General features: G+C 44.0%; 2 protein-coding genes across 7 annotated transcripts in view; both read right to left on the bottom strand.

The window, feature by feature from the left end:
• itga11b (integrin, alpha 11b) overlaps window positions 1-25777 on the bottom strand; it is a 38229-nt gene extending 12452 nt beyond the window's left edge. For 2 of the 6 annotated variants that reach the window (XR_009806070.1, XM_061894739.1), the window contains exons 1-14: window positions 25619-25777; window positions 22576-22858; window positions 21033-21144; window positions 15055-15164; window positions 14821-14912; window positions 14634-14748; window positions 14435-14562; window positions 14215-14363; window positions 13760-14139; window positions 13618-13688; window positions 12965-13109; window positions 12739-12887; window positions 12477-12620; window positions 39-439 (exon numbers count right to left, since the gene is read on the bottom strand). Coding sequence is in view for 5 of the 6 variants with exons in the window: in XM_061894739.1 (XP_061750723.1) it covers window positions 39-439; window positions 12477-12620; window positions 12739-12887; window positions 12965-13109; window positions 13618-13688; window positions 13760-14139; window positions 14215-14363; window positions 14435-14562; window positions 14634-14748; window positions 14821-14912; window positions 15055-15164; window positions 21033-21144; window positions 22576-22678 (2099 nt within the window). In the remaining variant the exon portion in view is untranslated. Of the gene's footprint in view, window positions 1-38; window positions 440-12476; window positions 12621-12738; window positions 12888-12964; window positions 13110-13617; window positions 13689-13759; window positions 14140-14214; window positions 14364-14434; window positions 14563-14633; window positions 14749-14820; window positions 14913-15054; window positions 15165-21032; window positions 21145-22575; window positions 22859-23141; window positions 23506-25618 lie in introns of those variants that run through there. The other 4 variants (XM_061894743.1, XM_061894741.1, XM_061894740.1 and 1 more) reach the window with 4 other exon arrangements.
• Window positions 25778-26590: 813 nt separating this feature from the next.
• si:ch211-284k5.2 (sperm axonemal maintenance protein CFAP97D1) lies at window positions 26591-27625 on the bottom strand. Its single transcript, XM_061893771.1, has 5 exons — window positions 27539-27625; window positions 27404-27484; window positions 27030-27148; window positions 26746-26923; window positions 26591-26650 (listed from the first exon to the last, which is right to left on the bottom strand). Exons 1-5 carry the CDS (start codon window positions 27623-27625, stop codon window positions 26591-26593), a joined length of 525 nt encoding a protein of 174 aa, XP_061749755.1.

Genomic DNA, 27625 nt, shown 5'->3' with positions numbered 1-27625 from the left:
GATGCGTGGTGAGGAAAACAAGGCTCCGGAAGACTGACCACATGACAACGGCAGCTCCCAGCGCTCCCACCGCCAGATCCGCGATGCCGTCAGCGTTGGCATCCAGGACGGCGTGAAGACTTCGACCGAAGTAGCTCAGACTGACGGCGAGGCCAGCTGCTGACAGGCGCTGAGGCGGCACACAGAGAAGTTCACATCCCACCTCCCCCGTAAGCCCTTTCATTAGAGCTGGACGCACCTGCTTGTAGCGCCGACTGATGCTTCTGTTGTGGCCGGAGTAGATGTACACCGCCCCCTGGTGGTCGTCCTCCAGCGGCGCACCCACCGCCAGCTCATTAAAGCCGTCCGCGTTCATGTCAGGAATCTGCGCCAACGCAGAGCCTAGACGTGAGTTGTCAGAGACGTCGGGGAGCAGCGCCCCCTGCAGGACTAATGGAGCCTAGAAGCACAACATTCCCATAAGGCAGCACGTTAGTTAGTCTATTAAAGTTAAAGTTAATGTACCCCTGATAGTCACACCCACACACAAGGTGTGGTGAAATTACCCTCTGCATTTGACCCATCTCCTTGTTCCACCCCCTGAGCGGTAAGGGGAGCAGTGAGCAGCAGCGGTGGCCGCGCTCGGGAATCTTTTTGGTGATTTAACCCCCAATTCCAACCCTTGATGCTGAGTACAAAGTATTAGTTGGTTAGGTCGGTTGTCACCCAGTCTGTTAATTAGTTAATTAGTTACTTAGTAAGCACACTCTGCAAAACTAATTAATTAATTATTTTGTTAATTAATTTGTCAGTCCTGTTGTGTATTAAAAGTCCTAGTTTTGTCCCTGCTGAGTTACCGTCATGCCTTCTGCTCTGATGTCACTTCCTGTATCATACAGAGTTGTTGTTGACTTTGACAATAGTAAATGTGAAGCTACATAGCAACCAACGTTCCCGTGTCCTTAATATTATTGGTGTAATGCCCAACCATATATATGGGTATATAACAATTGGCGACGAGGTGGTGCGTCCTCACATTGTGTGTTTATTGTTTACCTTGGCCGGCCGTGTTTTTTTTTTTTTTTTGACGAGCATTAACGAGCAACCGCGGGATACTTGCTGGAGAGTGGATGACCAGCATGTTCCAGAGCACAGCTCTATTCCAAGAGAAAGGCACGTTTCAGTGGTAAAGGACACTTGGAGAAGAGGAGAAAAGACTAATTTTGTTAGGACCATATTTAAAAAAAAAAAAAGACTGACAATTTCTGAGGCAGAGAAATATATTGGGGACAATTTTCGAACATGGCTGCACTGATTGGACAAATTGGACCTTTTGAGGAGGGCACAGAACAGTGGAGTTCATACACTGAGAGGTTTGAGTATTTTGTACTGGCTAACAAAATTAAAGATGATGTTTTGGTGCCAACATTTTTGAGTGTTATAGGAGGTAAAACATTCACCCTATTGCGCAGTCTACTCCAGCCTGACAAGCCAGGAGACAAGTCGTATAAGGAAATAGTGACAATATTGGGGGATCACTACTCTCCTAAGCCACTGCTAATTGCAGAGAGATTCAGATTCCATAAAAGGAACCAAGAGGAGGGTGAATCTGTCTCACAGTTCATAGCTGTATTGAAACGGTTGTCTGAACATTGTGAATTTGGACTTTCACTCAATGACACCATACGTGACAGACTGGTGTGTGGTCTACGCAGTGAGGCCATCCAGAAACGACTGCTTACGGAGGCTGATTTAACTCTGGAAAAGACTGTGCGTATAAGTACATCAATGGAGATGGCTGCCCATTAAGCACAGCAGTTAAGTGCCTCAGTTCAAATTAATAAATTGTCTTTGGAGCCACACAACAAGGCGACAGCTGGCAATCCATGCTACCGCTGTGGGAGGCCGGGACATCAGTCATCAGAGTGTTGGTGTAAGGACTTAGACTGTAGAAATTGCGGGAAGAAAGGACACATCGAACGTGCCTGTAAAGCGAAAAAGGCTCAGATGAGCAAACAGCACAATGAGACCAAGAAAAGTGGTTTCCAATGGAACAAGAGAAAACAGGTGAATCTGGTGGAACGTGACCAGGATGAGCCAAGCGACTGTGACTCTGATGATGAGATCACAGTGCATGTTTTATCTGTCAGGGACAGTGATGATGGATATTGGGTCACACCACTGTTGGAGAACCATCCTATGAGAATGCAAGTAGACACTGGTTCACGTGTATCGATGGTATCAGAAGCTGTTTACAGTGAGAAACTGCAGCACCTTGTGCTACAACCAACGCGGCTGAAGTTGAGGACCTACACAGGAGAACCAGTCCCAGTGCTGGGAGTTGTGGATGTGACAGTGGAACACGACGGACAGAGAAAGACTCTTCCACTCTACATCATTTAAGGGAAACGGTCAGCATTGCTAGGCCGCCGGTGGCTGGAGAAGCTCAGGCTAAATTGGCAAGAAGTGTTCCTAGTTAGGGATGGGGACACAGGGCCACTACAGGAGATTCTAAAGACACATTCCCCCATTTTTGATGGAGAAATTGGCAGCATGAAAGACATTGCAGTTAAGCTGACGGTGAAACCGGGAAGCGTGCCAAAGGCTTTCAAAGCTAGACCTGTTCCATATGCCATAAAACCGAAGGTGGAGGCAGAATTAGCCAGGTTAGTGAAGAGTGGAGCACTGGAACCAGTGAGCACAAGCGAATGGGCAACACCGATTGTTCCAGTCATGGAAAAGGATGGAACTCCACGGATCTGTGGTGACTTTAAAGTCACATTGAACCCTGTCCTACATGCTGAGAAGTATCCATTGCCCCTTATTGAGGAGCTTTTTGCAAACCTAGCTGGAGGCCAGAAGTTTAGTAAGATAGATTTATGTCAGGCCTATCTACAAATGCATGTGGATTCAGAGTCACAAGAATTGTTGACTATAGTGACACACAAAGGCCTGTATAAGTACTGCGGGCTCCCTTTTGGAATTACCTCTGCCCCAGCACTTTTTCAAAGAGCCATGGACCAGATTCTCAGTGGGATACCAGGGGTCCAGTGCTATCCCGATGATCTGCTCATACCATGCAAAGTTTGTGCCTAACCTTGCAAATGCATTGAAGCCTCTGCATGAACTTTTGAACAAAACTAAGAAATGGAAGTGGACGTATAAATGTGAGACAGCTTTCAAGGAAGTGAAGACAGCACTGTCACGATCTGAGGTCCTCACTCATTTTGACCCCACATTGCCAATTCAGCTGGCATGTGACGCCTCACCTTACGGTGTGGGGGCAGTAGTGTCACACATAATGCCATCGGGCAATGAAAGGCCCATTGCTTTTGCATCAAGGACATTGAGTAAAGCAAAAAGCAATTACGCCCAAATTGAGCGTGAGGCATTATCTATAGTGTTTGGAGTGAACAGATTTCACCAGTACCTTTATGATAGAAAATTCACGCTACTGACTGACCATCGGCCTCTCACCTCCATTTTTGGTCCCCATACTGGCATTCCATCGCTTGCTGCCAGCCGTATGCAACGATGGGCTCTTTTACTGTCTGCCCACCAGTACGACATTAAATATAGGAAGGCAGATCAGCACGGAAATGCTGATGGGCTGTCAAGACTTCCACTGCCGATCACACACATTGAGCCGAAACAGGCTGAGATATTCTACTTCAAGGAAGCGGCTGCTACCCCAAAGACCTCAGCTCATGTGAAGAGACACACTCGCAATGACCCAATCCTGTCTGAAGTTATGGACATCATTGCTTGCGGTAGAAAAGGAGATATGACCCAAAGCTTAAAGCCATATCTGATGAGGAGAAATGAGCTTTCAGTCCAGTCTGGATGCTTGTTGTGGGGCTATCGTGTCATTATTCCTGCACCATTAAGAGAAAAAGTGCTTGATGAGCTTCACTCCGGACACTGTGGTGTAGTGCGAATGAAAGAAATGGCACGCAGCTATTTCTGGTGGCCAAGCCTGGATGCAGCTATAGAAGAAAAAGCCAAGTCATGCTCTTCCTGCCAGAAACTGAGAAACCTCCCACGGCTGGCTCCCTTGCATCCGTGGGACTGGCCTGAGGAACCATGGCAAAGAGTCCATGTTGATTTTGCTGGACCACTGGAGAACCACATGTTCTTAGTTGTAATTGACGCTCATAGCAAATGGCCTGAGGTCGCTGTCATGAAGAGCACCTCGTCGGAGAGAACCATTGAAGAGTTGAGATTCATTTTCAGTCGTAATGGTCTGCCACAGCAGTTGGTTAGCGACAATGGTCCACAACTGGTGTCTGAATAATTTAAGGCGTTCATGGAGGAGAATGGTATTCAATGTTTATTTATTTATATAGCCCCAAATCACAAATGTCTCAAAGGACTGCACAAATCATTACGACTACAACATCCTTGGAAGAACCCACAAAAGGGCAAGGAAAACTCACACCCAGTGGGCAGGGAGAATTCACATCCAGTGGGACGCCAGTGACAATGCTGACTATGAGAAACCTTGGAGAGGACCTCAGATGTGGGCAACCATCCCTCCCCCTCTAGGGGACCGAAAGCAATGGATGTTGAGCGGGTCTAACATGATACTGTGAAAGTTCAATCCATAGGGGCTCCAACACAGCCGCGAGAGTTCAGTTCAAGCGGATCCAAGACAGCAGCGAGAGTCCCGTCCACAGGAAACCATCTCAAGCAGAGGCGGATCAGCAGCGTAGAGATGTCCCCAACTGATACACAGGCGAGCGGTCCATCCTGGGTCCCGACGAGCGGTCCATCCTGGGTCTCGACTCTGGACAGCTAGTACTTCATCCATGGTCATCGGACCGGACCCCTCCACAAGGGAGGGGGGGACATAGAAGAAAAAAGAAAAGAAGCGGCAGATCAACTGGTCTAAAAAGGAGGTCTATTTAAAGGCTAGAGTATACAGATGAGTTTTAAAGTGAGACTTAAATGCTTCTACTGAGGTAGCATCTCGAACTGTTACCGGGAGGGCATTCCAGAGTACTGGAGCCCAAACGGAAAACGCTCTATAGTCCGCAGACTTTTTTTGGGGTCTAGGAATCACTAATAAGCCGGAGTCTTTTGAACGCAGATTTCTTGCCGGGACATATGGTACAATACAATCGGCAAGATAGGCTGGAGCTAGACCGTGTAGTATTTTATACGTAATTAGTAAAACCTTAAAGTCACATCTTAAGTGCACAGGAAGCCAGTGCAGGTGAGCCAGTACAGGCGTAATATGATCAAACTTTCTTGTTCTTGTCAAAAGTCTAGCAGCCGCATTTTGTACCAACTGTAATCTTTTAATGCTAGACATGGGGAGACCCGAAAATAATACGTTACAGTAATCGAGACGAGACGTAACAAACGCATGGATAATGATCTCGGCGTCTTTAGTGGACAAAATGGAGCGAATTTTAGCGATATTCGGAGATGAAAGAAGGCCGTCTTAGTAACGCTTTTAATGTGTGACTCAAAGGAGAGAGTTGGGTCGAAGGTAATACCCAAATTTTTTACCGATTCACCTGGTTTTATTATTTGGTTGTCAAATGTTAAAGTTGTATTATTAAATCGAGGTCGGTGTCTAGCAGGACCGATAATCAACATTTCCGTTTTTTTGGCGTTAAGTTGCAAAAAATTAGCGGACATCCATTGTTTAATTTCATTAAGACACGCTTCCAACTGACTACAGTCTGGCGTGTTGGTCAGCTTTAGGGGCATGTAGAGTTGGGTGTCATCAGCATAGCAGTGAAAGCTAATACCGTATTTGCGTATGACGTCACCCAGCGGCAGCATGTAGATGCTGAAGAGTGCAGGGCCAAGGACCGAACCCTGGGGAACTCCACACGTTACCTTAACATAGTCCGAGGTCACATTGTTATGGGAGACGCACTGCACCCTGTCAGTAAGATAAGAGTTAAACCAAGACAGGGCTGAGTCTGACATACCAATCGTGTTTTGATAAGCTCTAATAAAATATTATGATCGACGGTATCGAAAGCAGCGCTAAGATCGAGGAGCAGCAACATAGATGACGCATCAGAATCCATCGTTAGCAATAGATCATTAGTCAATTTTGCGAGGGCTGTCTCCGTAGAGTGATTTGCCCTGAAACCGGATTGAAAGGTTTCACATAGATTGTTAAACGCTAAGTGTTCATTTAGCTGCTCTGCAACAATTTTTTCGAGGATTTTCGAAATAAAGGGAAGGTGAGACACCGGTCGGTAGTTTACCATGAGGTCAGGATCGAGGTTAGGTCTTTTAAGAAGAGGATGAATAACCGCTTTTTTGAATGCTAGGGGAACAGTGCCCGAGGAAAGTGATAAGTTTATAATATTTAGCACTGATGGACCTAATAATAAAAAAATCTCCTTGATAAGTTTCCCAGGAAGTGGGTCAAGTAGACATGTTGTTTGTTTTATTCCATTTACACGTTGTAACAATTCTTCTAATGTTATTTCATCAAAACGAGAGAAACTATTTTGGATATTTGCAGTATCCGCCATATATACAGTCGTATCTGTGTTACTATAACCCAGTTGTAGCTGTGACGCATTGTCTTTAATATCCTTTCTAATAAGTTCAATTTTCTTATTAAAGAACTTCATAAAGTCATCTGCCGAATGGGTGGAGCTACTGGAAGGAGTCCCTTGTTGGGTTAGCGATGCTACTGTACTAAACAAAAATTTTGGATTGTTTTTATTAATGCGGATGAGATTTGAGTAGTAATTAGTTTTAACTAAGGTAAGCATGCGTTTATAAGTTATTAAACTATCACTCCATGCTTGATGGTGCACCTCAAGTTTAGTCGTGCGCCATTTGCATTCCAGCTTTCTACATAATAATTTCTGAGCTCTAGTTTCTTCAGTAAACCATGGCGTACGCCTTTTTGGAACCTTTTTTTAACTTCAGCGGTGCTATACTATCAATGGTTTCGCGCAGGGCGTTGTTAAAGTTGTTAGTGAGGTTATCAATAGAGCCCACATACTTTGGGAACGGTGCCATTACCAAGGGCAGTAGGTCAGCCAGAGTCGTCGTTCTGGCAGCATTAATGTTGCGGCTGCTATAGCAGTTATTATTATTATTAGCTTGCCGAACATGAGTCTGAACTTAGAATTTTATAAGGTAATGATCGGACATTACTTTAGTATACGGGAGTATCATAACTTTGGAAACGGTGATACCTCTGACAAGCACTAGGTCTATCGTATTACCGCTGCGATGCGTCGGTTCATTTATTATTTGTGTAAGACCACAGCTATCAATTATAGTCTGGAGCGCCACGCACGGTGGGTCCAATGGGGTATTCTCATATGGATATTAAAGTCCCCCATTCTAATTATATTATCGGCGTGCGTCACTAAATCAGCAACAAACTCTGAGAATTCACTAATAAAGTCCGAATAGGGCCCTGGGGGGGCGGTAGATAACGGCAAGGCACAGAGGCAGCGGTGTGGCAGACTTCATAGAAAGCACCTCAAACGATTTATATTTATTATTTAAGTTTGGACTAAAGTTAAAGTTTTTGTTGTATATTAGTGCGACCCCCCCCCCCCCCCCCCCTTTTAAGGGGACGGGCAATATGCGCGTTCGTATAGTTAGGAGGGGATGCCTCATTTATCGCAAAAAAGTCGTCTGGTTTAAGCCAGGTTTCGCTAAGACCGATGACGTTAAGGTTGTTGTCTCTAATGACCTCATTAACTAATAACGTTTTGGGAGACAAAGATCTGATGTTTAGAAAGCCCATATTATAGGTAGTGGGCTGTTTTAAGGAGTTGTGATAAAATTATCCGTAGTAACAATATTAATAATGTTGCGTTTATTATGCGCAGTGTACTTAAAATAATTACGACCATATCTAGGAATTGATATGACGGGAATTTTCAGATTGTCTACTTGGTGCTGCGATAAACTGAACGCATCATAATTTGCCACCTCAGTAGAACGCATGTCTAACTGTGACGTAGTCATAGTCATAGCAGAAAATTTTTTTGGTGAGTTGTGTATTATTCTACGAAAATTCCTATGTGTACAGGGATGATCCAGCCTGGCTCTGGCTAGTTCTAACTTAACTGACTCCATACCCAGGCTAGCAGGCTCTGTAATTGCCTGTGACCGGGCTTGCTCTAGTGCAGTTAGTCAAATGTGGCTCAATGCGAAATCTATGTTCCGAGACAAGAGGATAGCACCTTCCTGGTTAGGGTGAAGGTCGTCTCTCCTCAGCAAGCCAGGTTTACCCCAGAAAGAGGGCCAAATATCAATAAATGTAAATCCCTGTTGTCTACAGAAGCTATCCAGCCACTTGTTAAGAGAGACTAATCTGCTATATCTCTCATCATTGCCTCTCCCAGGCAGGGGACCAGAGACAATTACTCGACGCCTGGACATCTTTCTAGCGAGATTACAAGCCCTGGCTATGTTTCTCTTTGTAATCTCTGATTGTCTCATCCTAACGTCATTAGAGCCAACATGTATTACTATATTCGCATAACTAGTGGTGCGGTTAGCCTCTCGTACGTGTTTACTAGGCCTGTTGCGAGTTAGCTCCCTAAGATTAGCTTCAATGTCAGGTGCTCTGCCCCCGGGAATACACTTAATTGTGGCTGGTTTGCTAAGCTTTATGTTTCGGGTGATGGAGTCCCCTATGACTAAAGTGTGGTGCCCGGTAGACTGGGGTGTAGGACTAGCTAAAGGGCTAAATCTATTATGCGTCTCAACCGGTACACCGTAGGTTGTAGGCCGCTTAGGGCTGCTACAAGCTGGGCTAGTTAGCTCGCTACAGCTAACGCTAGCAGATGTGTCCGCAACATCTAAAGTTACGAAATTACACTGCTCTAACTGGCGGACACGGCTCTCTAGCAAAGCCAACCTATCCATGAGTAAAGTGCACGAAGCGCTGGAAGCCATACTCACAGAAACTTTCCGTCGCCGAGTGGAGTGCCAGCTGTCTTCGGGAAGTGGTGGTCACGGTGGCAGGGGAGTAGCTTCCTTCAGACCGGCGCTGCCTTTCTCCGCTAGCCTCGTTAGCTTAGCAGCTAGCTAGCTGAGGGCGGAGTGGTGAGACAGAGATCGGGTGATTTGCAAGTTAAATTGAACTATTAAATATGTTCGAGAAGTTGTAAATAAAGCTGCAAAACAGTTAAAAGCACACAGATAGAACGATACTTAGCTTTTTTGCAACAAGAGCAGTCAGCGAGCAGTCATTCACGTTGACCCGGAACCGTATTCAGCACATCAAGTCTGCGCCCTATCATGCGGCTACAAATGGGCTTGCGGAAAGAATTGTACAGGCTCTGAAGAAAGCTCTCAAGTCCTCTCCAAGCACGCAAACTCTTAACAGGCGCCTCAATGCTTGCTTGTTGGCATATCGAAACACCCCTCATGCTACCACTAAGGTGTCCCCTGCCTCAGCGATGTTCAAGAGACAACTCCGCACTCGACTAGACCTCCTGAAACCTTTAAAGACAAGAGAGGTTGTGCACCAGCAACAGAAGGCTCAAGTGGAAAGACGGGCAAATGCAAATGCAAAATTGCGGAGCTTCATGGCAGGAGACCGGGTTCTTGCACAGAACTACACCAATGATATGAAGTGGGTGCCTGGGACCATTGTTTCCAAAACAGGTCCTGTCTCATAAACTGTAGAAACCAGTGACCATCGCATCGACCAACTGTTGCACACTCCTGGGTCTCATGATGACTCACGCCAGCCGACATCTTTTGTTCCGGAGCTGTGTCCTTCCCTGGAGCAGCCTCAAACCCCAGACACGGCAGCTGTTCGAAGTACACCTGGATCTGCTCCTGGCACACCGGAACCTGCACGAGTACCTACCTCAGGCTTCACTTCACCCAGACCAGAACCCACACCATCTACAGTGACCCAAGTGCCTAGAGGTCGTGTTTACCCTAAACGAGAAAGACGACCCCCAGATAGACTGTCATTGTAGTCCAGGCGCTGACCCGTGTCATTGGGGCAGAACAATCCCCAGGGTTCAGTTTGGGAATGAGGTAGTCCACCCTCATTCTCTAGTTTAGGCAAGTGTTGTATTTGCTTAAAGTTATCATTGAACAGTTTATATTTCACAAAAGAGACTGACATGTATTTTGAAGTTGACTTTGATTTATTTTATTTTATTTTATTTTTGTTAAGGGAACCTTAAAAGTAAAAGGGGAGGGATGTTGTGTATTAACAGTCCTAGTTTTGTCCCTGCTGAGTTACCATCATGCCTCCTGCTCTGATGTCACTTCCTGTATCATACAGAGTTGTTGTTGACTTTGACAATAGTAAATGTGACGCTACATAGCAACCAACGTTCCCGTGTCCTTAATATTATTGGTGTAATGCCCAACCATATATATGGGTATATAACAAGTCCAATATTTAGATAGGTGGTTAGGTTTAGTTGTTCAGAGGGTAAAATATTTTTTTATTACGTCTGTCAATCAGTCCATGATTTAGCTAGTTACTTCGTTAGTTGGTCAATCTGTGAGTAGGGTAGTAGTTGTTCAGTAAGTTCATGGGCCGGTTCATTAGTTATTAAACTATTTAGTCAGTAACTATACAATTTGTTAGTTCATCAGTTTGAAAGTAAGTCAGTAGTTAGCAATCCCAAACATTCTAATTAGTCGTCTCTCTAGTAAGATAGTTAGTAGTTAATTAATTTCATTTATTTGTCAGTTTGTCAGGTATTTAGTCACTCAGTCAATTAATTAGTTGTTAGGTCAGCTTTAGTCAGTAAGTTAGTGAGTTGGTAGTCAATCCGGAATTTGGGCAGTAGTTGCTGGGTTAGTAGGTTGGTTAGGTATTAAGCTATTTAGTCAGTAGTTAGTAAATGTGTCCGTTAATCAGCTAGAATTTAAGTCAATCCCATAATTTCCCTTTAGTAGTAAATCATTAGTCAGTTGGTAAGCTAGTCAGTCAGTAGTATGGTAGTAAAGCTTTTCAGTTTCTTGGTTGGTTGGTATGTCTGTTAAGTTATTAAGTAGCTCAATCAAATAGTTGCTTAGTAAGAGTTTGGTTAGTTAATCAGTTAGAAAGTAAGTAAGTCAGCAAATGCAAACATTCCAATTATTCTGCTCTCTAATAAATAAGTAATTAGTAGCAGTTCATTAGTTTCATTGTTTTGTTATGTATTCAGCTGCTAAATTGGTCAATTAATTTGTTATTAAGTCTGTTAGTTAACTAATTAGTTCATTATTTAATTAGTCAGTCTATTTGGTAAAAGGGCCGTAATTGTTCAGTAAAAGGGCTAAATAGGTATTGGGTTAGTCAGTCAGTAGTTTTCTACATGTTAGTTAAGCAGTTATAAAGTAAGTCATCTAGTTGTTAGCAATCCCACATATTTCCTTAAATCCGGTCACATAGTAAATCATTATATTATTGGCAAGCTACTCCCTCAGTTAGTCGGGTCTAGTAAGTTTTCCGTTAGTATGTCTGTTAGTTGTGGTTATTAAACTCAGTAAATGAGTTGTTTGGTAAGATTTGTAGTCTACTTATTAGAAAGTAAGTCAGCCCGCAATTACCAATCTCAAACTTTCAATTTAGTCTGGTCACTAGTAAGCTTGTTGTTCATAGTTCCATTATTTTGTTAGTTTGTTACAAATGTATTTGCTCAGTTAGTCAATTAAATTAGTAAATACTGTAAGTCTGTTTTATAAGTCAGTCTAGGGGTTAGCCAGTTAGTAGTAATTTAGATCATTGTTGGGTCGATCTGGTAATAGTGTAGTAGTTGCTCGGTTGGGTATTTAGCTATTTAGTCAGTTGTTAGTAAATTAGTAAGTTCATCAGAAGGTAAGTCAGCTATTTTCAATTCAAAACACTCCCCTTTGTCTCCTCTTTAGTATAAAAGCTTTACCTAGTTGGTAAGCTAGTCAAGTTAGTTAGCAAGGTTGTAGCTTTTGAGTCAGTTGGCTGGTTTGTTAGTACCTCTGTCAGTTTGTAATTAGGTTAGATGTAAAGTTGATTAGTAAGATTTTGCTTAATTAGTCAGTAACAAAGTAAGTCAGTCAATTAAATATTGTTGTTAGGTCTGTGAGTAGTCAGTTGGTTCATTGATTGGTCAGTCTGGTATGAAGGTTATAATTGCTCAGTGGGTCAATTAGCTGGGTATTAAATTATTTAGTAATCATCAAATTTAGTGGTGATTCATTTTTTTAATCACTTAAAACTTATGTTGTTGTTAGCAAACCCAAACATTCCCTTTACTCTGCTCCCATAGTAAATCATTAGTTACTCACTTTGTAAGCTATTAGGGTAGTAGCTGTTAAGCTGCTGGTTAATTAGTACATCCGTTAGTTCATTATCAACTTAGCTCAGTCAATTGGTAGTTTAGTAAGTTTAAGTTAGTTAACCAGAAAGTAAGTCAGTTAGCGAGCTCAAACATTCCAATTAGTCTGCTCCTTAATAAGTTACTCAGTAGATGTTAATTAGTTCTACTCTGTCAGTCAGTAGTATAATTATCATGTAGCTGCTTTATACATGTGTGTACCCGTGTTGTGTGTACCTGAGGTGTGGCAGTGTAGATATATACTTTTCCTCCCTCCCAGCCTTGACTACAATACATGGGTGCCGCCACCAGGAGGATGTCGCTTTGCCCGTCTCTGTCAACGTCCATCGTTAACAACTCACTGCCGAAATATGATCCAATCTGACACACACACACACACACACACACACACACACACACACACACACACACGTGTAAATGCTTAGCACATTTTCAGATGTTTTTTTTCCAGCACAATTTGAAAAAGGTAAATTCAGACCTGCTCTCCCAACAGCGCTTGCAAGATGGTCATGTTCCCATTGTTGTCCAAGGTGAACGCGATGACCTTCCCGCTGTGGTTGAACCTCGGAGCTCCAGCCACTAGCACCTGAGAACCCCCAGAGGAGAGCAGCGATCCGAGCGAGTAACCTGCAGGACAACATGCCAGACCGGGATTCATTTCCGACGTGAACGCTTGATGGCGCTGACGTCTGACGGTAGAATACCAAGATAGGCTGCATGGTTCTGCAGCTCCTCTGGAAATTCATTGTCGTACGCCGATTTGGGAGGAACCACCTTCTGTTGTTTGGCCTGCTTCAGCACGGCACCGTTCCAGTTGTACGCGCCAACGGCTCCGAGCAAAATTCCATCCTGGAGAATGACACGTGAACTAACGAGGTGCCCGGTTCTGATGGTTCTAATCAAGTGCACACGAAAAAGTCAGTTTATTGACGCGGTTGCTAAGAAACTAAATCCGTGTCATCACACTTCGTTTTGAAGGGACACTGGAGATGACGTTCCTGGCCCGCTGGTTAAGAACGGAGCCCAAAAGCCGCACATGCTTGGCAGATCTTCCCAATGTGAGCAGCATCTGCTTTTCACATTAGACGCCTCGACCCAATTCCACCTTTCTGACTCCGATACCTGAAACTGACGCAGCGGGAAACTGTGGAATGTGGAATCCCTGCAAAGAGCGTTTCCATGACGACCCATTCTTTCCTTTGTCCAACATTTTCTGGATTGGAACCAACACAAGCTTTTCCAGACACTTCTTACACGGCATCAGTGAGACAGCATTGCAGTTCTTCTTCATCCCACTACTGGTACCAATAGCATTAAAAGGCGCATTCTAACACTTCACATGACCTGGTGGCCTCACCTGGACCACATGCAAGGAGAATCCGGCCTGCGCCATCTGCAGGCCAAAACCTCGACCCAGACTGCTGGTTCCTGCACGACACAAACACTTAGATAAGGTTCCGTCCTCTCTAAAAGACCTCCTGAGCAGAACGTGCGCTGACCCTCCAGAGAGAAGATCCTCTCCCCAAGAGCGTCTACAATGTCCTTCAGCGCCGACTCGTCTGTCACGTTGAAGAAGTGCCTCTCGCTTGGGTCGCTGGCTATGAACTTGATCTCCTTGAGAAAAGCGTCCGGGATGATCCCCCGGCGGGTGTAGTATCCCAGAACCTGAAAAGTACACTTGCGAAGGACCAGACAGGAAGTGGATTTGCGGCCTCTCTGCGGGGCGAGACTCACCGCGATGGCGTACATGGTTATGTTGTCCCTCTCACTGGCGGTGACGGCGTCCACCAGCTGAGGGCTGTCGTGAGATTCTCCATCAGTGATCACGATCATCACCTTATGAGCGCCTGGCCGACCGCCGTGTCGGAAGGCCTGCGACCTGTGGAACCAAGAACAACACAGAGTCACGTGACATACAAAAGGTGTTTGTGGACTCCCCCCACATTTGTCACACCTCGCCACGTCGATGGCCAGTGCCGTCCTGGTTTCCTCCCCGCCCCTCTGCTGGATGCTCCTGGCGGCCTCCAGAACCGCCTCTGATGTTTGGTACTCACCCAGTCGGAACTCATGCACCACCTTGGAGCCGTACTGCAACACGGCCACCTGTGGAGTCACAAGCGTTACCATAGTAACCACTGTTCATGCACCGTTGGACTCGTCGGATAGGAACGGACCTGTGTCTGTTGCGGGCTGATGTTGAACTTGTTGAGGATGTTTGTGACAAAGTCCCGGACCTCAGACCACGGATAGATGGAGTTGGAGCCGTCCACAACGATCACCAAGTCCATGAAGGTCTCGCATCCTGCCGGAGTCAAGTGGTCACCATGGACGTTTGGAAAGACGGACTATCAGACAGACGGGAAGCGGAGTTACTCTGGAACGCGGGGGAAATGGGGTCGGACATTTGGAAGTTGCGCTCGACACGGGTGCAGATCCCGGTGCTGTACAAGGAGCTTCCACACTCGTGGGACCAAAGCGGCCCGCAAGTCTGAAACGGGAAGCACAGAAATGATGCGGGGCATTGTTTGTCGCCTCACTCGTTCGCCACCATGTGACTCACCACGAAGCTGCTGTCTCGGGGGTCAGAGGTCAGCGTCATTCCCAGACGCATCCTGCCGTTCGTCGCCGACACGTTTTCCAGCGACACTCTGCCTGATCATGGGACATCCGTTGACATTAGAGAGAAGGAATAAAAGAGAAGATAGATAGTACTTTATTGATTCCTTCAGGAGAGTTCCTTCAGGAAAATTAAAAAGGGGCAGAGCCACAGCGCCAGGACTGCCAGGGTGCTCACCAAGGTTGAGTCGGCTGCAGGCTGTGGAGTTTCCCTTATCCAGCGGACACTTGAACACATCGCCAGTTTGCTGCTTACCCGTGGACTCGAGGGGGGCGCCAACCAGCAGCCTTGGGATGTAAACGCACAGTTAATTAGGAATACAGCCATGTTTGTTCTCTTATGATCACTCATGCCACACAGTAGAGGAGGGGCGCAGCCAAGGGGGACCACAGAGTCACCTGCCAATCAAAAGCTGCTTCTATTTAGCGGCATAAGTGCTTGACGCCCCTGCTGGCCGCTACAAAGATTGTGCATCTTCTGGGAAGGCGTATGAGTCACATCACAGTGCTTCATTAACGACTAGGAAACTTCAACACGTCCACAAGGTTTCCTGTTTACTCATAAAAAAACCTCTTCTGTCCCACCATGCACTGCACCACGCATGATGTTCTCCTCCCATCCACAGGAACATGCATGTCGCACACACAGGAGACAGTAGTTTGACTCTATTTAGTTGTTTCTAGTTCGAGTCAGACATAAAAGTCATGCAGAAACATTGAGGATGAAAAGATGGACCACGTGGAGCGAATGAAACTGACTTATGGCATCCAGCTGCTTCTAAGGAATGTTTAGTTGGACGGAGGAGCAACATTCTCTGGAATCGGCTCACTCAAAGAAACAAGAAATGTGAGATCATGTGACCAGGGGCGGAGAAAATATGACATCATGTGACCATGGGAGGAGGTAATATGAGACAAAGAGAAGAAATATGACATCATTTGACCGCAAAGAGACAGGTGGAAATATGGGATTAAGTGACCATGAGAGGAGAGAATATGAGCGCACTTGATACAAAGGTGAACATGAGCTCATGTGACCATGAGGAGGAGTAAATATGAGATTGCGTGGCCACCATTAAAAAGAGGATGGACTATGAGACCATGTGACTACGACGATATATGAGATTATGCTACCATTAGAGAGGGGACTGAAATGGTATCATGTGACCATGAGAGTAGGAAACAAGAGACGAAGAAAAACCAAACCATGTGACCAATTTGAGAAAAATATGAGATTAGGTAACCATGAGAGAGAAGGAAATATGAGAGCGCTCGTCAACGACAGGTTAAATTGACATCATGTGACTATGTGGAGTAGGAAATATGAGATCGAGTGACCATAAGATCAATCAATCAATGTTTATTTATATAGCCCGAAATCACAAGTGTCTCAAAAGGGCTGTACAAGCCACAACGACATCCTCGGTTCAGAGCCCACAGAAGGGCAAGGAAAAACTCACAACCCAGTGCAGTGGGATGTCAATGAGAATGGCTATGAGAAACCTTGGAGAGGACCGCAGATGTGGGTGACCCCTCCCCGCCCCCCTCTAGGGGAGACCGGATGCCGGACGTTGAGTGGGTCTAACATAATATTGTGAAAGTCCAGTCCATAGTGGATCTAACATAATAGTGAGAGTCCAGTCCGTGGTGGGTCCAGCAGGAGACCATCCTGAGCGGAGACGGTTCAGCAGCGCAGAGATGTCCCCAACCGATGCACAGGCGAGCTGTCCACCCCCGGGTCCCGACTCTAGATAGCCAGCACTTCATCCATGGCCACCGAACTAGTGTACCCCCTGCCCCCTTCTATAAGGGAGAGGGGGCAGAGGAGAAAAGAAAAGGCAGATCAACTGGTCTAACAAGGGGGTCTATTTAAAGGCTAGAGTATACAAATGAGTTTTAAGATGAAACTTAAATGCTTCTACTGAGGTAGCATCTGTAACTGTTACCAGGAGGGCATTCCATAGTACTGGAGCCCGAATAGAAAACGCTCTATAGCCCGCAGACTTTTGTTTGGCTCTGGGAATCACTAATAAGCCGGAGTTTCTTGAACGCAGATTTCTTGCCGGGACATATGGTACAATACAATCAGCAAGATAGGCTTGAGCTAGACCTTGTAGTATTTTATACGTTAGTAGTAAAATCTTAAAGTCACATCTTAAATGCACAGGAAGCCAGTGCAGGTGAGCCAGTAAAGGTGTTACATGATCAAACTTTCTTGTTCTTGTCAAAAGTCTAGCAGCCGCATTTTGTACCAACTGTAATCTTTTAATGCTAGACATAGGGAGACCCGAAAATAATATGTTACAGTAATCGAGACGAGACGTAACGAATGCATGAATAATGATCTCAGCGTCGCAGGTGGACAAAATGGAACAAATTTTAGCTATAAAAAGATAAAAAGGAAATATAACATGGCACCACTGGATGGAAAAATATGGGTAAGAAATGAGAGATTGTGTGACAATGAGATGAGATAATATCAGATAATGTGACCATGAGATGAGGAAATGTGATGTCATGTGACCATGAGATAAGGAAATAGAAAATCAGGTGACCACGAGGGGAGGAAATATGACATCCCGTGGCTATGAGATGAACAAATGTGAGGTTGTGTGACCTTAAGATGAGGAAATGTCATGTCATGTGACCATGAGATAAGTAAATCTGTTGTCATGTGACCATTAGATAAAGAAAAATGAGCTTGTGGGTATAGGAGGGAAAGAAGTATTAGACCATGAGATGAGGAAATATGAGGTTATTGGGACCATTGGAGAAGGAAAGATGAGATTATGTGAGCATGATGTTAGGAGAAAAAAGGAGGTAATGTGACCATTGGAGGGAAAAATATGAGATCATGGCACCATGATATGACGAAATGGGATGGGACCATGAGACGAAGAAATGTGGGATCATGTGACCATGAAATGAGGAAATTGGAGATCAAGTGACCATTGGAGAAGGAAATATAAGATCATGTGAACATGAGGTGTTAGGAGATCCTGTGAACATTGGAGGATCAATTGAGATCATGTTACCATGAGATAAGAACATAAGGAATGATGTGACCATGATAGGAGAAAGAAATATGAGATCATGTGCCCATGAAATGTGAGATCAAGTGACCGTGAGATAAGAAAATATGAGGTCATGCGACCATGAGATAAGGAAATATGAGATCACATTAGTATGAGATAAGGAAATATGAGATCATGTGACAATGATAGGAGAAAATATGAGTTCACGTGAGCAGAAGAAAAGGAAATATGAGATAATGTGAAGATTACAGGAAGGAGTTCATGTTACCATTGGAGAATCAATTGAAATTATTTTACCAAGAAAACATAATAAATATTGTGACCATGCTAGGAAGAGGAAATATGAAATCTTGTGACCATGATGAGATGTGGAAATATGAGAGGATGTGACCATGAGATAGGGAAATAGAAGACCAGGTGACTCTGAGATTAGGGTATATGAGATCATTTGACCATGTGATTAGGAAATGTGAGATGATGTCACCATGAGATAAAGAAATAGAAGACCAGGTGACTATATGAGATGAGGAAATATGAGATCATGGGACTATGAGATAAGCAAATATCATGTGACCACAAGGGGAGGAAATATATACTCCTGTGGCTATGAGATGAAGAAATGTGAGGTTGTGTGACCTTTCCCTTTTTAGACCAGTTGATCTGCCGTTTCTTTTCTTTTTCTCCTATGTCCCATTCTCCCTTGTGGAGGGGGTCCGGTCCGATGGCCACGTAGTGCTTGCCTGTGTATCGGCTGGGGACATCTCTGCGCTGCTGACCCGCCTCCGTGTTGGATCCGCTTTGGACTGGACTCTCGCGACTGTGTTGGATCCAAAATGGATTGAACTTTCACAGTATCATGTTAGACCCGCTCGACATCCATTGCTTTCGTCCTCTCCAAGGTTCTCATAGTCATCATTGTCACCGACGTACCACTGGGTCATCACTGTCACCGACGTCCCTCTGGGTGTGAGTTTTCCTTGCCCTTATGTGGGCCTAGCGAGGATGTGGTAGTGGTTTGTGTTGTGGTTTGTGCAGCCCTTTGAGACACTAGTGATTTAGGGCTGTATAAGTAAACATTGATTGATTGATTGATTGATAAGATGAATGTGTTGTCATGTGACCATTAGATAAAGAAATATGAGCTCATGGGTAGGAGAGGGACGGAAATATGAGATCATGGGAGCATGAGATGAGGAAATATGAGATAATGGGCCTGTTGGAGTAGGAAATTATGAGATTATCTGACCATGGTATGATGAAATGGGATGTCTTGTGACCATGAGATGAGGAAATGTGGGATCATGTGACCATTAAATGAGGAAATATGAGATCATGTGACCATGAAATAAGGACATTTAAGGTCGTGTGACCATGAGATAAGGAAATTTGAGATCAGTAGACAATGATAGGAGGAAATATGAGATCATGAGAACATAATGAGCGGTGGTAAAAGAAGATCATGTGAACACCGTAGGAACAATTGAGATCATGTTACCATGAGATAAGAACATAAGAAATAATGTGACCATGATGGGAGACAGAAATATGAGATCATTTGACCATGAAATTAAAAAAATATTGAGATCATGTGACGATGAGATAATGAAATATGATATCACGTGATATTAGGTCTCTGCTTTTTGCAGATGATGTGGTCCTGATGGCTTCATCTGGCCGGGATCTTCAGCTCTCACTGGATCGGTTCGCAGCAGAGTGTGAAGCGACCGGAATGAGAATTAGAACCTCCAAGTCCGAGTCCATGGTTCTCGCCCGGAAAAGGGTGGAATGCCATCTCCGGGTTGAGGGGAGACCCTGCCCCAAGTGGAGGAGTTCAAGTACCTAGGACTCTTGTTTACGAGCGAGGGAAGAGTGGCTCATGAGATCGACAGGCGGATCGGTGTGGCGTCTTCAGTAATGCGGACGTATCGATCCGTTGTGGTGAAGGAGCTGAGCCGGAAGGCAAAGCTCTCAATTTACCGGTCAATCTATGTTCCCATCCTCACCTATGGTCATGAGCTTTGGGTCATGACCAAAAGGACAAGATCACGGGTACGAGCGGCCAAAATGAGTTTCCTCCGCCGGGTAGCAGGGCTCTCCCTTAGAGATAGGGTGAGAAGCTCTGCCATCCGGGAGGAGCTCAAAGTAAAGCCGCTGGTCTTCCACATCGAGAGAAGCCAGATGAGGTAGTTCGGGCATCTGCTCAGGATGCCACCCGAAGGCCTCCCTGAGGAGGGTTTTTAGGAAACGTCCAACCGGTAGGAGGCCACGGGGAAGACCCAGGACACGTTGGGAAGACTGTCTCCCGGCTGGCCTGGGAACGCCTTGGGATCCCCCAGGAAAAGCTGGACGAAGTGACTAGGGGGAGGAAAGTCTGGGCTTCCCTGCTTAGGCTGCTGCAGCCGTGACCCGACCTTGGATAAGCGGAAGAAGATGGATGGATATCATATGATCATGAGATAAGGAAATATGAGATCATATTAGTATGAGATCAGGTGACAAATATAAGAGGAAATATGAGCTCATGTGACCATAACAAAAGGAACTATGAGATAATGTGACCATGACGGGAGGAGGAAGAAAGAGTTCATGTGACCATTGAGATTATGAGAACATGAAATAACGTGACCACGATAGGTAGAGAAAATATGAGATTGCGATTGGATGAGGAAATATAAGATCACGTGACCATGAGTTGAGATTATATGACAAATGTGAGAGGATCTGACCATGTGATTAGGAAATAGAAGATCAGGTGACTATGTCATAAGGAAATAAAAGATAATTTGACCATGTGACTAGGAAACATGACAGGATGTGACCATGAGATAAGGAAAATTAAGACCAGGTGACTATATGAGATGAGGAAATAAGACATGGCCATGAGATGAGGAAATATGAGATCATGTGACCATAAGATGAGGGAAATATGAGATCATCTGACAATGAGTTGAGGAAACGTGAGGTCAGATGACCATGAGAGGAGGAAATGTGAGATTATTTGATAAAGTGAGTGTAAAGTTCCAGATTGAAGCTGAAATGTAAATGTCCTTCAGGCTGATGATGGACAATGACCACGAACAGACAAAAGAGGCGGGACCACATTGAAGGTGAATCTTCTCACCACTGTTGTCCTCCCGCCTCATGTTGCTGCACCGTGTAGCCAAACTGAGTCTCTTCTGAACCAGAGAAGATCTTTACGTGCTTTGTGTTGAAGTTGAAGCAGATGTCAACATCTGGAAGACAAAAGGACAAACTTACATCACTGCTGTGGCATTTCAACACATCTTCTTCTTTTTCTTCTTCTAATATTGATGACCTTCATCACAAAACATCTGGGACTTTCCAGGTTTCAACCTGCTCTGTAAATCTTCCCATCAGTGATTCCAGGATGTGTCACTTTGCTGTTGGACTCTTCTGGTTGTCAATTTACAGTGGGGCAAAAAAGTATTTAGTCAGCCACCGATTGTGCAAGTTCTCCCACTTAAAATGATGACAGAGGTCTGTAATTTTCATCATAGGTACACTTCAACTGTGAGAGACAGAATGTGAAAAAAATCCAGGAATTCACATTGTAGGAATTTTAAATAATTTATTTGTAAATTATGGTGGAAAATAAGTATTTGGTCAACCATTCAAAGCTCTCACTGATGGAAGGAGGTTTTGGCTCAAAATCTCACGATACATGGCCCCATTCATTCTTTCCTTAACACGGATCAATCGTTCTGTCCCCTTAGCATAAAAACAGCCCCAAAGCATGTTTCAACCCCCATGCTTCACAGTAGGAATGGTGTTCTTGGGATGCAACTCAGTATTCTTCTTCCTCCAACACGACGAGTTGAGTTTATACCAAAATGGATACATGGATGATGCGACAGAGGATTGGGAGAATGTCATGTGGTCAGATGAAACCAAAATAGGACTTTTTGGTATAAACTCAACTCCTCGTGTTTGGAGGAAGAAGAATACTGAGTTGCATCCCAAGAACACCATACCCACTGTGAAGCATGGGGGTGGAAACATCATGCTTTGGGGTTGTTTTTATGCTAAGGGGACAGGACGATTGATCAGTGTTAAGGAAAGAATGAATGGGGCCATGTATCGTGAGATTTTGAGCCAAAACCTCCTTCAATCAGTGAGAGCTTTGAATGGTTGACCAACTACTTATTTTCCACCTTAATTTACAAATAAATTCTTAAAAATTCCTATGATGTGAATTCCTGGATTTTTTTCACATTCTGTCTCTCACAGTTGAAGTGTACCCATGATGAAAATTACAGACCTCTGTCATCATTTTAAGTGGGAGAACTTGCACAATCGGTGGCTGACTAAATGTTTTTTTGCCCCACTGTATTCATTTTTTTTTTTAAACGACTTCAAGTTGGAAGCAGAGAGGAACGCAGACGTGGATTTAGTTAATCAATTTAAGATGGGAATGATGGCACGATGCAAATGGGAATGATGAAATGATGCAGAGCAGCAAACACTGGCCTTGTCCTGTGAGGACGCCCCGGGGCCCCAGGAAGTCACAGTTCGGACTTCTTAATTACATTTTAGCGATAAACAAATAATTTGTGGGAAAAATACATGCATACAAATAGGAATCTGTGAGTGGTTCCCATGGCAACAGAGCCTGGCATGCAGTCACATATCAAAGGTCGTCTCACCTGGTAGGACGCAGCAGGTCCACATCAGCAAGAGGAGGCGGGACTCAGCCATGAGTGTCCACACAGACGCCACACACGCTCTGACGGAGGAACGCTCCCTCATTGTTTTTATTCAAAGGAGGGTGGGCCTCCCCCCACCCCTCCCCTCCCCTCCTTCCAACATGACAGGTCTCAAAGCCCACCTATCCCACTGGCGCGCCAAAACAGGAAATGCCTCCAATTTGCAGGTGCTGAGGTCCACTTGGGAAGATGTCAGAGAGCCCCAGCCAGGTGACCAGCAGCACTAAACAGAAGCAAATGGCACAGACTCTTTAAGACACAGTACGCAATGTCTACCATACGATAAAAATGCAAACTAACACAAAGAAACACTAATCAGTTGATGGTAACAAACATGAAGTTGTTTGATCACTTTAACTAAAATAATGATCGATTATGCATCATATAGGTCCACTAATTGAGGTACACTGCCCCCTGTGGTGAGTCAAAGCATGCAACAACAAAGTCACTTACGTTTTTTTATCGACACGCTCAGATTTCATGCAAAGAATGTTAAATACACTTACGCATGACACGTTCAAGCAACCACTTTTCATTGAAAAAAATGTTTCTCTTGGAAATGATTGCCTAAAAAAAAAAAAAAACACTCCGAGTGTTTCTGTTGGAAATAACAAGTGGAAAGAGCGAGTCACTTGCTAACACGAAGCAGACACAGAAGGCTCCTGAGGGTGTCTGTGAACGCAGCACGTCACCAGACGTCCATGCAGGTGTCCTCCCACCTGCCCTGAACCTTTATTGTTGTCTTTTGCGCAAGATGGTATACACAATACAGTAATTGTTGTTTTTGTGTACCTGCTGTGTCAAGACACAAGACGTGCTATTTGTTTTTAATGGCGATGTAAGCCATTGGGATTTAAAAATAAAAGGCTCTTGCTATTGCTGCTGTTAAAAGGGAGCGCGTGCTGCTTCTGGAATGTTCATTAAGTAAGTGTCGTGGAAAAAAAGTTTTTTAAATTAAAAAAAAAAAAAAAAAAAAAAAAAAAGGGCCAGCTGCGTCGCTGTTGAATGTCAACATTGCTTCTGTTGCTTCAGCGTTCCAGACTGTCGTCACTTAACTGCCTCCAGGTGCCGCCAACGTTAATTGGAGACCAATTCCACTATGGATCTAAGGCTTGGGCGCCTTCTAGTGACCAGGCGTTAGAACGCTCTTCACTGACGGAATATATATATGATACAGTATTAGTTTAGATATACTAAATAAAGTTCTAATAAAGTGCATCACATATTTACAATTTGATCTCAAACATGTTGGAAAAGGATCCTATTTAACACCCTTTCTCCAAGTCTCAACAGCTTGTTCACTTATTTTTGGGTTAATTTGTGTTTATTACAAAATATTTTTTGACACATAATTTCTGTATTTTTTGCATTTGAATTTTGTAAACTGATTTTTTTTTTACATCAAATTATGCCGACAATTTCATTGAATCTCCATACACCGCCTGTGTTTAACATGTTAAACATTTTAATGGTAAAAAAAAATAAAAAAGGATAACAAGGTGTAATAGTAAAGCTAATAAAGTGTAGTTTACTCCGTATTTAAAATACATAAAGCACTGAAATACTGTTTACTGTCACGTTGCATTCAGATAAGCAAATAAACAGAAGGGGTGAGACGCCCGTGAATATGACTGCATACTCTAATAAAGTCTTAATTGTGAGTACACTATGCTAGCTCGCTACCATATTAAAGTAAATTCCGCTTTTGAGTAAATGAAGGCCTATTTTATAAGATTGTTTTGAAACTAAAAATCTACAAATTTAAGGGTGTGCTAAATCACAAATATGCAAAAAATTATGCAAAAAAATACCTCAGTATTATTGTAGCAAAATTATTTGCAAACGCATATCTCAATCTGTGTGTCTTTAATACCATTTAAGTGTCTGTGTACCAATTTGTAAAACTGTATTTCGATCTCATTGTGTAAAACAAATGTGTGTTTGTGTATTCAGATTCATGTGAAGCAGGAACCCTGATTGGCTGTGTTTTTACATGTGACTTTTGCGACACTTCATCATGCAGCGATCTAAACGTTAAAAATATTTTTCTACCTTTCCTTTCCTGATATTCACCACTTATCGGCGCCTTTCACCCACTCATTCGGTGTTAAAGCCACAAGATTAGACTCTCAGTAAGAGAGTAAGAGTGTTTCAGTAGTGTTTCAGTAGTGTGTATGAGAGTGTTTCAGTAGTGAGAATGAGAGTGTTTCAGTAGTGTATAAGTGAGAGCATTTCAGTAGTGTGTAAAGAGTGTTTCAGTATTGTGAATGACTGTTTCAGTAGAGTGTGTGAGAGGAAAACATTGTTGTTTATGTGAGAGCATTTCAGTAGTGTGTATAAAAGTGTTTCAGTAGTGTGTATGAGAGTGTTTCAGTAGTGTGAATGAGAGCGTTTCAGTAGTATGTAAGTGAGAGCATTTCAGTAGTGTGTAAAGAGTGTTTCAGTATTGTGAATGACTGTTTCAGTAGTGTGTGTGAGAGAAAAACATTGTTGTTTATGTGAGTGCATTTCAGTAGCGTGTATAACAGTGTTTCAGTAGTGTGTATGAGTGTTTCAGTAGTGTGTAGGAGAGTGTTTCAGTAGTGTGTGTGAGAGAAACATTTCAGTTACGTATGTGATAGCATGTCAGTAGTGTGTATAAGTGTTTCAGTAGTGTGTATGAGAGTGGATTATTGGTGTGTGTGAGAGAAAAACCTTTAAGTTACGTATGTGAGAGCATTTCAGTAGTGTGTATACAAGTGTTCAGTAGTGTGTCTGAGAGTGTTTCAGTAATGTGTGTGAGAGAAAAACATTCCAGTTGTGTATGTGAGAGCATTTCTGTAGTGTCATTCTGAATAATGTCCTTATCGTGTGTGTCTACTCAGTGACACACACGGTAAGAAAACCTGATTTGTTCACAGAAAACATGACTCATAACTTATTTGAAGAAGGCAAAAATACTTCTGACAAGGAAGTTACTGCTAAAACATAAACTTTTACTTACAGCAAGAGTCTTAATGTGGTGGCTTCAACACAGAATAACATGACTGGGTGCAGGGCGTTGACGAGTGGCGAGTATCGGGAAAGGAAAGGTGAAGTTGCAGACAGACAAGTCTTTTCACACGTTTTAATCAAGTCTTACGCAACAGAAGTGTTGCAACAGTCTTGTAAAAAACAGCCAATAGGGATTTATGCTTCATACGAATTTGAATACACAGACACACACATAAATCAAAACACGGACAGATATATACATATATATATTTTTACACACACAGATCAAAATGTGGACACACAAAATAAAAGGGTTGGATTACATGCGCACAGATCGAGATACCAACACACAAATTAGTACATGGACATGTGAATCGGATTACAGACACATAACTTGAGATACGTGTTTGCAAATAATTTTGCTACAATAATATCCATCCATCCATCCATTTTCTACCGCTTGTCCTTTTTGGGGTTGCGGGGGGAGCTAAAGCCTATCTCAGCTACATTCGGGCGGAAGGCGGGTTACACCCTGGACAATTCGCCACCTCATCACAGGGCCAACACAGATAGACAGACCACATTCACACTGACAGTCACACACAAGGGCCAATTTAGTGTTGCCAATCAACCTATCCCCAGGTGCATTTCTTTGGAGGTGGGAGGAAGCCGGAGCACCCGGAGGAAACCCATGCAGTCATGGGGAGAACATGCAAACTCCACACGGAAAGATCCCGAGCCCGGGGCTACAATAATACTTCCATAAAAAACAGATAAATATTGTATAACAAATAGATACATACAAAGTGACAGATTAACATGAACTAATTCAGGAAAATCTATTTTTCAGATTTCTCTCATGTACCTTGATGTATATAGGTGACATATTTATTACCATTTGTCTGCTTCCATGAATGTACAAGTCTTATACAGCAAGAAAAACCTAACGTTAATTTTGTTCGGTGAAGCAACGAGCATCAAATTAATGAGTCGTCTCTTCATTTTCTTCCACGCCTGCAAACTTCAACCTCCTGTTTGACTTCTGCAATCAGACAGGGGGAAAAAACATGTTACATGAGTGCTGCCCTCTAGTGGTGACCTTTCACTCCTGAAGCATAGTTTGAATGAAGCCAGCACCTGCTTGGGGCCCTGTGGGTAACGGGAAATATTGACCCGCCTTTTCTCCGCCTTCTCCCAGTCGCTCATCCACAGCTGGCGGCGGTACTCGGACTGACGCGCTGTGATTCGCTGGTAGATGTTCAGATTCTGGCGACTGACCAACAGAAGCTCTGCCCGCCGCTTGTCAGCGTTCAAACTGAAGACGCAAAGTCAGTTTCGGCCAATCACAAAAATGTCCATCAATAAGATGGCTTGAAAATATAGCAAGCCTGTCACTGTTGTCTGTGTATGTGCATGCCAACCTTATAGGCTGGTACTGGTTCTTGTGGTCCAGTAGGCCTCTTGAAGCTTCTATGAGGGCCAGGCTGGAGGCCAGCAGGAGGTTGTCTCGCTCAATGGTGGCCCGACGCTCATCCTGCAGCTGAACACATGCTTGCACTTAGTTTTGTTAGCTTGCTGCAGGCATTGTAAACAAGAACTAAGCCAGTTGTGTGACAACAAAAAGCCCACAGGTCAATTACACTTCACACCTGCGGGGGGTGCTGTGCAAACAAAAAGCTCATTATCCCTCACTGCTGTTTTAAAGATGATTCACAGGTCTGTCTGACAGAACTAAGGTCTTTGATTCTTTCTACCGCAACACTTTTGAAGTTGAGTAACAAGGCTCTTTTGTCACCTGCTGTTTTTTCAAGTTGCGCTGCATGTGAGGGGGCTTGCACGTTCCCTTTGTGTCGACCACTGGGAGGGCGAAGCTTACCTGGACAGGTGAACATGTTATTGTTGACATCTTGGTACATCCTAAAACACATACCTTAGTGCGATGTAGCTGGTAGTTGTGGTGGTCCCAGGGGTCCTGCAGGTAGCGTTTGCTGAGAGGCGGTAACTTGTTGGCGTGCAT

This window comes from Nerophis ophidion, linkage group LG03 (genome assembly GCF_033978795.1).
Source record: "Nerophis ophidion isolate RoL-2023_Sa linkage group LG03, RoL_Noph_v1.0, whole genome shotgun sequence".
In the NCBI taxonomy this organism is placed as follows: Eukaryota; Metazoa; Chordata; class Actinopteri; order Syngnathiformes; family Syngnathidae; genus Nerophis; species Nerophis ophidion.
Note: the sequence above shows the minus strand (reverse complement) of the source record. Positions and strands in the feature narration are given on the sequence as shown.

Bases quoted from the DNA above. Each gene is read 5' to 3' on its own strand.
- si:ch211-284k5.2 (XM_061893771.1), bottom strand. From the start codon at position 27,625: ATGCACGCCAACAAGTTACCGCCTCTCAGCAAACGCTACCTGCAGGAC. The intron at 27,485-27,538 runs GTATGTGTTTTA...TCACCTGTCCAG, and splicing joins ACCAGCTACATCGCACTAAG to GTAAGCTTCGCCCTCCCAGT. The intron at 27,149-27,403 runs GTGACAAAAGAG...GCATGTGTTCAG, and splicing joins GCAACTTGAAAAAACAGCAG to CTGCAGGATGAGCGTCGGGC.